General features: G+C 41.3%; 1 protein-coding gene across 5 annotated transcripts in view; it reads left to right on the top strand.

Moving 5' to 3' along the window:
• dync1i1a (dynein cytoplasmic 1 intermediate chain 1a) overlaps positions 1-14,161 on the top strand; it is a 281,234-nt gene that overhangs the window by 230,929 nt on the left and 36,144 nt on the right. For all 5 annotated transcript variants that reach the window (XM_085988332.1, XM_085988335.1, XM_085988333.1 and 2 more), the window contains one exon: positions 4,092-4,225. In XM_085988332.1, coding sequence (XP_085844458.1) covers positions 4,092-4,225 — 134 coding nt within the window. The remainder of the gene's footprint in view (positions 1-4,091; positions 4,226-14,161) is intronic.

Below are 14,161 nucleotides of genomic sequence, written 5' to 3'. Positions count from 1 at the left end.
CAACCAAGGGTCTAGCGCGAATGAGGAACTGATGGATATTAGTATTAGTAAAAAAGTAGTACTGGAGAAATTAATGGGACTGAAAGACGATAAATCCCCATGACCTGATGGCCTACATCCTAGGATTTTAAAAGAGTTGGCTATAGAGATAGTGGATGCATTGGTTGTCATTTTCCAAAATGCCATAGATTCTAGAACAGTTCCTGCGGATAGGAAGGTAGTAAATGTAACCCCACTATTAAAGAAAGGAGAGAGACAGAAAATGGGGAATTGCAGATCAGTTAGCCCAACATCAGTAGCAGGGAAAATGCTAGAATCTATTATTAAGGACATGGTAACAGGGCACTTAGAAAATAATAATAGGATTGGGCAGAGTCAACACGGATTTATGAAAGGGAAATCGTGTTTGACAAATCTGTTGGGAGTTTTTTGAGGTTGTAACTAGCAGAATAGATGAGGGGGAACCAGTGGATGTGGTGTATTTAGATTTTCAGAAGGCATTCGATAAGGTGCCACACGAGGTTATTAAACAAAATTAGGGCTCTTGGGATTGGGGGTAATATGGATTGAGGATTAGTTAACGGACAGAAAACAGAGAGCAGGAATAAAGGGTCATTTTCGGGTTGGCAGGCTGTAACTAGTGGGGTACCGCAAGGATCAGTGCTTAGGCCTCAGCTATTCACAATCTACATCAATGATTTTGATGAGGGGACCAAATGTAATATATCCAAGTTTGCTGATGATACAAAGCTGGGTGGGAATGTAAGTTGTGAAGAGGATGCAAGGAGGCTTCAAGGGGATATAGACAGGCTAAGTGAGTGGGCAAGAACATGGCAAATGGAATATAATGTGGAGAAATGTGAAGTTATCAACTTTGGTTAGAAAAGCAGAGTATTTTTTAAATGGTGAGAGATTGGGGAATGTTGGTGTTCAGTGGGACCTGGGTGTCCTTGTACACGAATCACTGAAAGTTAACATGCAGGTACAGCAAGCCATTAGGAAAGCATATGGTTTGTTGGCCTTCATTACAAGAGGGTTTGAGTACAAGAGTAAAGACGTCTTACTGCAATTATGTAGGGCCCTGGTGAGACCACACCTGGAGTATTGTGTACAGTTTTGGTCTCCTTACCTAAGGAAGGATATACTTGCCATAGAGTGAGTGCAACGAAGGTTCACCTGACTGGTTCCTGGGATGAGGGGATTGTCCTATGAGGACAGATTAAGTAGACTAGGCCTATATTATCTAGGGTTTAGAAGAATGAGAGGTGATCTCATTGAAACATACAATATTTTTACAGGGCTTGACAGGGTAGATGCAGCGAGGATGTTTCCCCTGGCTGGGGAGTCTAGAAACAGGGATCACCGTCTCAGAATAATGGGTCGGCCATTTAAGACTGAGATGAAGAGAAATTTCTTCACTCAGAGGGTGGTGAATCTTTGGAATTCTCTACCCCAGAGGGCTGTGGAGGCTCAGTCATTGAGTATATTCAAGACAGAGATCGATAGATTTTTGCATATTAAGGGAATCAAGGGATATGGGGATAGTTCAGGAAAGTGGAGATGAGGTAGAAGATCAGCCATGATCTTATTGAATGGCGGAGCAGGCTCGAAGGGCCAAATGGCGTACTCCTGCTCTTATTTCTTATGTTCTTATGTTATGAGTGGTGTGAAGTTCCTGTACTTGCACAATAGATACGAAGTAAGCTCGCCACAGAAAGCTGGGCCAAGTCATTTCAAGTCTAAGTACCATTTTAACACCGTGAAAAGTGTTAACTATTACAAGTGTGCAGTCTCATTCCTTCAGGTTTTTTAAGTGTGTTGGAGATTTTTTTTTAAATTGAATGTTTTTTACTTTGTCTTTTTTCTCTCTCTCGCTTAATCCGATCTGTTTTTCCTTCTCTTTTCTGTACCTGATTTGACATTGAATTCACCCACTCTAACTTGCACTTTCTTGTTTAGACCTTGCATGGTTCATTTCACAATCCTTCAATCTCATTGGTTAAGGAGATGCACAGTTGCTTGTCCTGTTCACTCAGATCCCAGATGCTCTGTAGAGGGCGCCATATCATTTCCATCTTGCGCTACCAGCAACTTGCCACACAAAATATCATGGAGATTAAACGGGCAAGGGCAGGCGCCGTCATTGACCGGTTGCAGGAATTTTTGGGCAATCTGTACTCCAATCACGCCATTGTGACATAAAGTAGGGTAGTAAAAGCCTGCCCATGAAATGGTCTATAAGCTTTGCAGGAAAACGGTACAAGACCAAACAAGTCTTATAAAAGGATGATAGGATGGTCACGATTGGTATCAGAGTTTGGAGAATGCCAAAGGTGTTACAATTTGCACAGGTTTTCCCCAGAATTTAGATTTACAGTAAGTGCTTGGCAAAATAATATTATAGGATATGCCACAAAGAGCACTAATAACAGAGAGACTAAATTTTACATCAATACTTACAGAATAATTAAGTTCTTCAGACAGTAGATCGAAGAGTCCAAAAATTGACAAAACAAATCATTATATTTGCCAACCTTCTACCAGTGCAGATGATGACATCCTGGTAGGCCTTACGGTTGGTAGAATATATTTTTCTAATTTACATGAGTAACATTATATTTAACAAAGTCGTCATAATTTTTAAATATTTATAAACTAAATGCAAGTATTAATTAGATCTGCTATTCTTTTAAATCAGTGTTTTAAGTTAAGACTATACACAGTACTAAAATCTTTTTCTGTCCTGTAATTTACTATTTAAGTTGTAAAATTTGGAATATAAAGGGCATGAATTTCCGATAGGAGGCTTCATGCGGGCGGATGCCTCCGATCGGAAAAAATGTATGCACTTACCTGCTGGCTCCGTAGGTTGCGATCCTGGGCCTCTGCTCTACGAAATGTGCAGAGGTCCAGGTATCCCAGGGGCGCAGGCGGTTCGCAAGCGTCCCTGGGATCAGGTGGGCCACGGGGAACCAATGAAAGAAGGGAATCCCCCTTCACACTTTTGACAGGTCTGTACGCACGGATCTGTCAAAATAATGAATGGGGATCACTTAAAAAATATAGTAAAACATTAAATACATTTTTTTTAAATCACATTTAAAATGAATTAAAATGACATTAAATTAAATATTTTAATCAAAACTTTAATTTTTTGAAAAAAAAATACGTTTTTATGGGGCTAAAAATAAACACTTTTTTAAAAAGTATTTTTAAATTCTAAATCGGTGAAAAAAATTATTTTTTAATTTTTTAATCTCTTACGCTGTTAAAAGCAGGCCTTACGCCTGCTTTTACCAGGCGTAAGATATTTAAAGGTTTTCAGTGGGTCGAAGCTGTGCAGAAAGCACAACTCCCTGCCCGCGGAGGCTCATCTCCCGGGCATGCGGATGATCTGTCAAGAGGATTCTTGACAGATTGCAAGTGCCGGGTTTTAGTGCATGCGCTTCGCATGCCTAAACCTGGCACTTGCGAAGCCCCTACGGGTGTGTGCACACCTTGTACGCACCCGTGGGGGTCGGAAAATCTGGCCCAATGTTTTAAATTTGTGTTGAGCACAAAATAGTCTTCAAAGGAGATTTTCCAGTTGGATGCTGATGATTTTAATTTTTGGATTTGTTTTCCTCCAAAGTTTGGGATACATCACAAAATAGGAGTTGTAAAGTTTCCAGTCAACTAAGACACGTAGAGCTTCCTCAGTGGTTCAGTCAGTCTAGCTAATGAGTAGGTAAGTCATCAGACCGGGTCAGTCCCCAATCTGCACTAATTAGCTAATCTATTCTATGGCAGCATTCGAGGCCATACAGTTGCCCTCGGCACACCTGGATTAAGGAAAGAAAATCGGCCACGATTGAATTACTATTCAAGAACTCCAGCTGGAAGTGAACCAGTGTGGATGTCTGATGAGGGCAATCCAAGATGCTCCATGGTTGTACAGCTTCCCAATGCCTCCTGTGAAGTCTCTCACATGAATACAGTGTGATCGGTGCCTTCCATAACTCAGCAAGTAGTAAAGTCTTCAGGAGAGAAAAATTGAGGAAAAAAAACTGAAGGTTATATGCTAACTTTTTTTTCCTTTTTTTTTTAATTAGGAGAATATGGAGCTGGTTTACAACAAGTCAAAGCCTGTGGCTGTCACTAGCATGGCTTTCCCAACAGGAGATGTCAACAATTTTGTTGTAGGCAGTGAGGAGGGTATGGTTTATACTGCATGTCGGCATGGCAGGTAATGTTTATAACTACTTAATGTTTTATATGCAATATAGTTCAGTGCAATGGGGTTGGTGAAAATTAATGCATTCATCAAGAACAAATTTGGAATATGTATTGTGTAAGAACAGTATTTATGAAGTTTAACAAACCTGCCACTCTAAGTTTGAATGCTGATTTTCTTTTTTTTTTTAAAAACAATCCTTTTGTCTACCAGACACTTGGGACTTACAAGTGGGTTTTGTTACCTAATAACTAAGAGCAATATGCTGGAATATCAGAATGCTTAGTATTAACACTGTACATATAACCATTATTACTTATATTTATATAATGCCTTTATATCAATATGTCCCAATGCACTTTATAGTTAGGAGCCAGATTCGAGAAGGGATTGGAATTTGAATTGGAAGAAGGAACCAAAAGTGCAGTGGAAAAGGAATGTTTCAAAGAAGAATGAAGCAGGCTTCATTTGGGGAGAATTCCAGAGTGTGGAAATAAGATGATTGAAGGTTCTGCCAACAATGGTAGAGCATAGGGAAGTGGGAATGTAGAGCGGACTAGAGTAGGAAAAGTCGAGGATGTGAGCAGAGTTGTAGGGCTGGAGGAAGTTGCAAAGGAAGGGTGAGTGAGGAGCAGACCATGAAGCTATTTGTTGATGAGGACAAGGATTTTAAAGTTGATGCGCTCAGGGACGATGAGCAGCTGAAGTTTGATGAGGTGAGCATGACCTCGGATGGACTAAGATGTAGAAGGTAGAGATCTGGTATGTAGGGTGGAGACTGGGAGCCCGCTAAGAGTGTTGGAAAAGTTGAGTCTGGAGCAGATAAAAAGATAAATGAGGGTTTCATTAGTAGTTGGAGTGCATTATGGACAGAGAGAGTTGATATTTTGGAGGTGAAAGTAGGCAGCCTTGGTAATGGTTTAGACATGGGATTCAAAAGGACACCAAAGCTACATACTGTTGAAGTGAAATTTAGCAGGAATCCTCCAGGAGGGGACGGAATCGAAGCTTGGATGTGGGGGCTAAACAAGATGGCTTCATTGTTGAGCTGTAGAAAGTTCTGGTTCATCCATAATCACCGATAGTGTATGCAGGTACATAATGAGCCGCTGGATACAATTTAGATCCCATGGGTGTGCTCACCTTCTAACTAAGCTGCGATGGAGCAAGCGAGTTATTATCAACACCAGTAGAATAAAGATCATGACTCTTCATTACACTTTTTGTTTATAACACACATTGTGTAAATAGTTAGAGGGTGTCAATTTTAAATAGGAAATAAATTGGAGTATGGATTATGGAGTTGTTTTGATGTGAATTATTTCCTCAGTTGATCAGTTATCAATTGTGATATCTCCACAAGATATATTAAAGCAATCATGGAAACATCATTGCCTTTGGAAGAGTAAAATACATTCAAAATGTTTTCCACAATGGAGGGAAATGGCAATATTATTCTGATTTTCATAGAAAAATAATGGTGTGTCACCGTTTCTTGCACAGCATTTATTAAATGATACCAGTTCCATTAGTTTTCTACTGTAGATGAATTAACAGTACATTATTTGGAAAAACATTCACTATCTTAATTTACTTGTGGTGTTTGAGGTGAGAATCCAGGAGTCACCCATTTTATTTTGGAACAAAGCTGGAGAGGATAGCTGGCAGTCATTGTTGTGCCAATGTCTGTGTATGGAATAGTAAGATTTGGGTTAACTATCTCGAGAAAGCCGTCCAGGGAGGGAGCAAATGAAGATTTAAACCATATTTTCTGCTTTTAGGAATGGGGTGTTCGATACTTTAAGGGGTGTTTAATGTTGACTTTGTTCGTGGAAAATTACCCTGTATTCTGCTGGAAAAAATGCTTGCCTATTTTGTCATTATTGCTTGCAGTATAAATCTGACCAATCTTCTAAGTGCCTTAACAGACACACATTATGTATCCGCCTACACTCTATCGGTGATCAGGGATAAACCAGAACTTTCTGCAGCTCAGCAATGAAGCCATCCTGTTCAACCCCCCACAGAAACACTGCAGCCAGGCTCAACTAGGAAATCTCATGGCAAAGGCTGCTAAGATAAATTTTACGAACAAAGATGGACAGGAAAAAACCAAAAGAAAGTCCATCCAGCCTGTCCCACACAACTGCGATGCCTTGTGCAACACAATACGTACATTCCCACCAACACAATACGTACATTCCCACCAACACAATACGTACATTCCCACCAACACAATACGTACATTCCCACCAATGTTCCCTGTCTCTTTTTGGCGCCGCTGTGCAGGTCATTCAAAATACCACACATGCGCAATTTTTGCATTCAAAAGCCGGCTGCAGAGATCGCTGGAGCGCTGCGGAGCCCCTCAGCTTACAGGGGACGTTTCTCCCCACCCCACCCAAAAGCCATGTGATCACCTGGGAGAGGCAAAAAACCAAATTAAAAACCCAGGCCAATTAGGGGGGGAAACGGGCAACAGAAAGTTAGCCTGTTAACTGGTGAAATGTCATGAAGGTGGATGAACTTTCTGTGCTAACAAGGTGACTCTTGGAATATCCCCAATAAGAGCGTATGTAATAGTAATAGTAATTTAATTCATTAACTTAATACATCTAATAGGAATTTGTCAGCATATTTGGTAAATTAATTTGCAACGATTCAACATCTGGTAACTATAAATGAAGCACTTCCTGCAAACTGAACAGAAAAGCCACAATGTAACTGTGCACTGCTGTTTTACTATGTGAGATTAATTGTTGCATTGTATAACTTAAGTTTTTTTTAAAATTGGCATTGTAAAGGCACATTTCAAAAACTACTAAGAGGTCAAATTTTGCTAGTGTGCTCTGTGCTCATTTTATTTTTTGAAGGTTCACGTGTACTTCAGTGGTAATTGCTTACATTGTGATGTTGTTCAGAATCCGTGGCAGTCAGGCTAGGTCAGTAGTGACATGTTTCCAGAATCGACCACTCAACGCTTCAGTCAGTTTGCTGCTGAAAGTTGTTCCGGTTGAAAGTATAACCCCTGGTCTGTTGCTGAGCACAATATATACTCGGTATTCTCCCTGGTTTTAATACATCCCTCCACAGGAGCTGTCGGTAGTAAATATAGGGACCCGGAGTTTGCGGTCAGCAGCGAAGCGAAGGTGTTTGCTGCTGGTCCTGAAGTACGGTCCGCACATAGGAGTTTGCAATCTCAATCTCTGTGTCGAGAAGTTCGGGTTATTCGACCTTCAATTCAATTCAACTCAACGGACTGTGGTGGAGATTCCCTTGTTCGAACTGCAGCAAACTGTCGAAGCAGCCAATCAAAACGCAGAATTCTCACAGCCAGCGAACAAGAAAGTGAGTAAGCTCATAAAATTCTAACATTTTAAAATAGTTAGAGAGAGCAAAAGAAAGATTGGGGCTCTCACATGGGGGAAAAGGCAAGCCTGAAGTAATACCTCCCCACTTCCCAGGGCCCCAAACACCCCTTCCAGGTGAAACAGCGATTTACTTGTACTTCTTGCAATTTAGTATACTGTATTCGCTGCTCACGATGTGGTCTCCTCTACATTGGGGAGACCAAATGCAGATTGGGTGACTGCTTTGCGGAACACCTCCATTCAGTCCGTAAGGGGGACCCCGAGCTTCCGGTGGCCTGTCACTTTAATTCTCCGCTCCACTCCCACTCAGACCTCACCGTCCTCGGCCTCTTGCATTGTTCCACGGAAGCTCAACATAAGCTCGAGGAACAGCACCTCATCTTTCGAGTAGGCACTTTACAGCCTTCTGGACTCAACATAGAGTTCAACAATTTCAGATCATAACATATATATATTATCCACATTTTTGATCTGTTCTTCTCTCCCACAGGGCAGCTGTCTTTCATTCTGCCAGCACAAGTCACACTTCATCTAGAGCCATCCTTTGTTTCTTAACCTGTCCCATTACCATCTCCTTTTGCCTTGAATATCTCTCAATGTCTCTTAATCTCTCCTGCCTTCCAGCCTATCACAGGCCTTCCCTTTTGTTCTTTCATCCCCTCCCCCATTTCCCAGCCACTACACTTGCTTAAAATTCTGTTCCATTTCCTGCTTTTTTTCCAGTTCTGACGAAATGTCATCGACCTGAAACGTTAACTCTGTTTCTCTCTTCACAGATGCTGCCTGACCTGAGTATTTCCAGCATTTTGTTTTTATTTTAGCCTGAAGTAAAGATGGACAAACTTAAAAAATTAAAAATTTTTTTAAAGTTTCTTAAAAATTGCAATATTTATTAAAATGAACAAATTTGACGCTGCACAAAATTAAAATGAGTTTTCCAGGCCCTTAACATTTGTTTAGTAGTCAATACGCTGTTAAAATCCCAGTTACACCGAATCCCTTTGGGTCTAACAGGAATTAAGTGGATCTTCAATCCTCCGGCTGCGTCCCACCATGGAGGTGTCTGGGAAAGACAGATACGCACCGTTAAAAAACTACTCAGTTCTGTACTGAAGCAGCAAGTGCTTGACGACGAGGGACTCCAAACCGTTCTGTGTGAGGTCGAAGCCATCATTAATGACCGACCGATAACTAAGACATCAGATGATCCCAATGACCTCGAAGCCCCGACTCCGAACCACCTGTTGTTGTTGAAAACACAGCCAGTCATGCCCCCGGGGGTCTTCAAAAAGGAAGATCTGTATGCCTGTCGGAAGTGGAGGCAAGTTCAGTATATGTCAGACCTTTTCTGGACCAGATGGACAAGAGAATACTTACCTCTGCTACAGGAGCGTCAAAAATGGTCCAAAATAAAGAGGAACTTCATTGTCGGAGACATCGTCTTAATCATGGATGATTCAGCCCCTAGAAATTCTTGGTTGATGGGAAAAATAATTAAGACCATGCCAGACTCCAGAGGCGTTGTTCGTCGCGTTTGTTTGCAAACCAAGACCAGTACCCTGGAAAGACCGATCACAAAGGGACAGGGTCACTGGCAAGGCTTGGAAGCTAAGCAGAGCCAGGCCTGGTCAGTACCTGGAGGGGTGACCATCAGGGAAGACCAGGTGCAGAAGGTCACGGAAGGAGCCCCGGGAGGGGCAGCTGGTGAGCAGGCCCGGGCGTTGGGCTGAAGATTGTCGGACAGGAGGAATGGTGGAAATGGAATGGCGGCGCGCACAGACGCAGCGGCTTTGCTTCTCCCAGGACGGTGCTATTTACGTTTAATGTTAATGTTATTTGTACTGGACTCATGGGAGCTTGCAAGATCACATTTCGTTGTTCATGTACTTGTGCATTGTACAATGACAATAAAGTTGAATTATTATAACAGCGTACTTACTGCGGAAGAACCAAAGTTTTCATCATTTTCAATGATTTACGAGGTTTCATTGATTGCCGGCTCTGGGTGTGGGGGGGCGGTGGGGGGGGGATGCACAGCGCAGCCAGTTTCGGAGTTGTCATTGTCAGACCGCAATTTTGGTATTTCCACATGCACCCGTGCATGCGCCAAATCCCGAAGTTGCAGTCAATTTCAAAGGCAGAATGATGGCGAACGCTGCCAGTTCGTCGTTGTCCTGACCGCAAATTCCGGGCCAGTGTTTCTTTACAGGGAGACAGTCATACAGGCTGCTCTGGTGCACTTCCAAGCAACAGGTTACAGAGTGATATTGGCAGAAGTCTGGAAGTAGTTTTTCTGTTTGCCCTCTCAGTAAGCAAAATGTGCATGATGAGAGAGGAATCAGCTTGAAGTTTAAATCATGACTTGTACAGATATGCACATGTCCTGTAATTTTCTTTCACATCTATCCGACGCATATAATATTTGTGTGTTTCCTAGCCATCAATGTTGTAGTAACATTAATGCTCAAAATTTGAACCAAAAGCTGGAAATAAAGCACTAACGATTCAATTTGTGATTCATTGGGCTGCACTTAACTAAGAGGATAAAAACACCAACTCCTTTCACCCAAATCAATGGAAAACCAGTATTTCTTTGCCTATTGTAATGTTTAGGATTTTTTTGACCATTTTCTACAGAAAGGATTTGGAAAAGATTTGCATGTAAATGTAAGATGCTCAGACTGTTGATGGCAGTGACGAGCACCTCTATACCTGAAGGAATATCTAAGACAAGACCCCAAAATTGTAAGATCCATTAATCCCAATTATTTTCCATACTAGTATTACTATGTCAATTCTATAAAATCTAGACTAAATGTTTCACTTTTAGTAAGTTACATCTATATTTTGTGGTTTTTTAAAATTAAAAACCTCAGGGTAAACGTTCTTGTACTGGCCGCCACTTTGGCTCCCCCGCGCCAATGTCTCAAATCCCAGGGATGGAGTCATTAACATAATAGGGGTGGGCACCCACATCAGTAGCAGCACAAGAAGGGTGCCCACACAGCATACTGAATGGATTAAGCGAGCAGCTCCCTACCTTTGATTTTTCCTTCCCTCCTTGGCCTAAGCTATGGTACTTTCCCATGGTGACAGTGGTTCATGCTGAGCAAAAAAAAAATTGGGAGAGCGCTCTTATTATTTTGAAGAATAGGAACTTTGATTCCAGTATTTACATCAGCATACACTGGAATAGCAAATGCTGATCAAAAGCATTTCATAAGGTGTTGATATATGCATTTTACAATATTAGTATGAATTAATTGTAATCTCCCTTTAACCATTAGTTTTTTTTAAACAGTCTTCTAGATTGCTTGCCAAGTTTATGGTAACAATTTAGAATATATCCCAAAGATACAACTCCCAAAGGGGACTGCTTTAAAAGTGCAGTAAATCTACCAAACCAAACATTTCCTTCCCATAGCCCTTAAAATATATGGAATCTAAGTTCTGTTGTGGGAAGATGGGGTAAAACTGCTATTTGGTTCAGCATGGTAGGAGGTGTTTGAGGACGTTTTAATCTATGAAAAAGCACAGAATTTTTAGGAAGTTTAGAGGAATTATGCGGCTTCTGCTTTAGGAGTTGTAGGTGCAAAATGGAGGAAAACACAATGCAAATTCTGATTTTGGTACTGGGCCATGGGTCTGCTCTGATGAAAGAGCAGGGTCACTGATGGGTCTGGTTAGGGAGCGGGGGAGAGGATTTGCAACCATTCATCTTCAGTTAGAAGTCTGTGTGGTTAGGTTTTCTGTGCAGTCTTGACCTTTTTTCTAATGGTAGGGGAAGGGGTTAAGTACCAGGTGAACCAGTGGGATAACCCATCTGGTTCTGGGTAGATCTTTTTTGGGGGTATTTTGGGAGAGGGGAAAGAAAAACAATTTTTTTAATGCATATTGCTGAGTTTAGACGGTTCCTTATTTGTTTCTGGTTGACACAAAACCAAAGACGTTTACAGCACAGAAAGAGGTCTTTCACCCGACTGTGTCTATGCCAATTCTTTGCGAGAGTAATGCAAAACTAGTCCCGCCACTCTGCCCTGTCCCGATATCCTTGTGTCTTCCTCTGCTTTAAATCTTTATTTGGTTTTCCCTTAGAAGATGCAATGGTCTCTGCCTCAAACACACCCTGTAGCAAAGCATTCCATGCTCCTCTGTGTAAAGGGATTTTTCCTAACCCCCCTCCTCACAGTCTTAATGACTATTTTAAATTGATGATCTGCCCATCACTAACTCCCCAATCTAAGGAAATAGTAATTTTCTATTCAGCCTAACAACCCCTCATCGTTTTAAAAACATTTATGAAATCTCTTGGCCTTCTCTGCTCTAGTGGAAATAGTCTCAGTATTATAGGTTACAGCCTAGTCTGTGTGCCATGGCCCCTGGAAAGATCAATTTTCTGGAGCTGTGTATGTGGATTCAGGTTATCGGAGTCCAATCTCCAGTTCTAAGATCTTGTTTTGCTGTGAATTAATGATTGTAGCTTTGGTCTTTCTCTTTCTTTAAATATAAAGTTTTCATCCAGTTTATCCCCAAGACAGAGAATGAAGGTTGTGACCAGAACGAGTACTACATACGCTGATTGGAGAAATGATGTATGTGCATGTTGTGCAACAAGCTTAAATGTCAAATGTCACCAGGTGACCTTTCCAATAAAGATGAGATCATCTTGTTGTGGAAATAGGACTAGATTTATAGGATTATAATTTTTCAGCACAGAGGTAGGCTATTTGGCCCAAATTGCCTGTGAATGGTCTCTACAAGGGCTATCTACTTAGTCCCATTCCTCTGCGATTTCTCACTGCTTTTTTTTTATTTTTCAAATATTTATCCACTTAAAGCTATTATGGATTCGGGTAGGACATTCCATGCACTAACAATCCCCTGGGTAAAAAAAATTATCCTAACCTCTCTCTTATGTTCATTAATAAATAGACATTCTTATTATGAACACAGCTAGCTTTTGCTACTTACTTTATTGAGCACATGTGGACTAGGTACAGTATCTGTAGAGGCTTCCATCTTGACTGTTACCTTGTGGGTCGCCTAGTGCCTCATGGGTAATGTGGTCTTAATATCATACAGCTGGGTAGTGTAGTCTTATACATACAGCTATATACAGCTCTACGGCTCCACCTAGTGTCCACTATAGAATGACATGTTATTGATCATTACATCCCCCTTTCTTTGAGGTTTAACAAAATCAATATCAATCAACTTTCAAGAAAACAATAAAGATAATATCAGTAACACTTTTGTTAGTGCTCTATAAACATAAACATTTTCAAAACAGTCAACACATTTTCAAAGCTTTACATTGTACTCAAAGATTAAGTCTATCAGGCTCTTTTACTTCACGTGTGGATCTTCTCAACACGGGTAAGTCTGATGTGTCTTCATGAGATTGTTCTGGCGGTGAATGACAAGGTGCAGTTGCGGCATTGTCATCAATCTGGTCTTGAATAGTCTCTTGTGTTTTTAGGAGGGAACGGCGGTTCCTCCTGAGAATCTGTCCTTCCTCAGTTCTAACAGTGTATGACCTTGGTCCTACTTCCTCAAGAACTGTAGCTTTCCTGTTCCATGCATCTGGATCCTCAATCCTGACAACATCATCCCTTGTCAATGGTTTTAGAGTTTTGGATGACTTGTTATAGTATGATTTCTGTTTCAGCTTTAACAGTTGAAGTCTCTGTCTCAGTTCCTCACTTTGCTATTCTTTTGCACAGCAGGGTACCGTGGTGCGCAACTTGCGACCCATTAGTAGTTCAGCAGGTGAAGAACCACAGCCTAAAGGTGAGGCTCGGTAGCTCAGCAGGGCGAGATAAGGATCAGACTTGCTTTCTTCAGTAGCTGCTTGAGAACTTGAACACCTTTCTCTGCCTTGCCATTCGACTGAGCATACAAAGGACTGGATGTGATGTGCTGAAAGTCATAATGTGCTGCAAACTCTTGCCACTCCTTACAGTTGAAGCACGGACCATTGTCGCTAACGGCAATCCTGGGAATTCCATGTCTGGCGAAGATGGATTTCACATGCATTATGACACTGCTTGCTGTGGTGCTTGAGAGCAGCGCCATCTCAGGATAGTTAGAATAGTAGTCAATCACTATTAGATAGTCTTTACCATTTAAATGAAAGAGGTCTATACCAACCTTTTGCCATGCTGCTGTTGGTATGTCAGTTACTATCATTGGTTCCTTTGCTTGTTTGTTTTGGTGTTTCTGACATGTCTCACATTTGCCTATCATGTTCTCAATGTCCTTATTTATGCCAGGCCAATAAACAGTGTCTCTTGCTCTCCTTTTGCATTTTTCAATTCCGAGGTGTCCCTCATGAATCCTTTTGAGCATGTCTTGACGTAGAGCCTGTGGAATGACTATGCTGTTCTGTTTTAGTAATAGTCCACTTGCGACACTCAATTCTGACCTTATGTGAAAATATTTTGGACAGGAACCTTTTGGCCAACCATGATGAATGTTCTCTATTACTGTTTGTAATACTGTATCTTTTACTGCTTCTGCTATTTGCTTTGATTTTGTCTCTGACGCCGGCAGCGCAGCAGTGACCATACTCACATGA

The sequence above is a fragment of the Somniosus microcephalus genome, chromosome 5, assembly GCF_052327205.1.
Source record: "Somniosus microcephalus isolate GS21.2 chromosome 5, FLI_Smic_1.0, whole genome shotgun sequence".
In the NCBI taxonomy this organism is placed as follows: Eukaryota; Metazoa; Chordata; class Chondrichthyes; order Squaliformes; family Somniosidae; genus Somniosus; species Somniosus microcephalus.
This window is presented reverse-complemented; position numbering and strand designations above follow the sequence as displayed.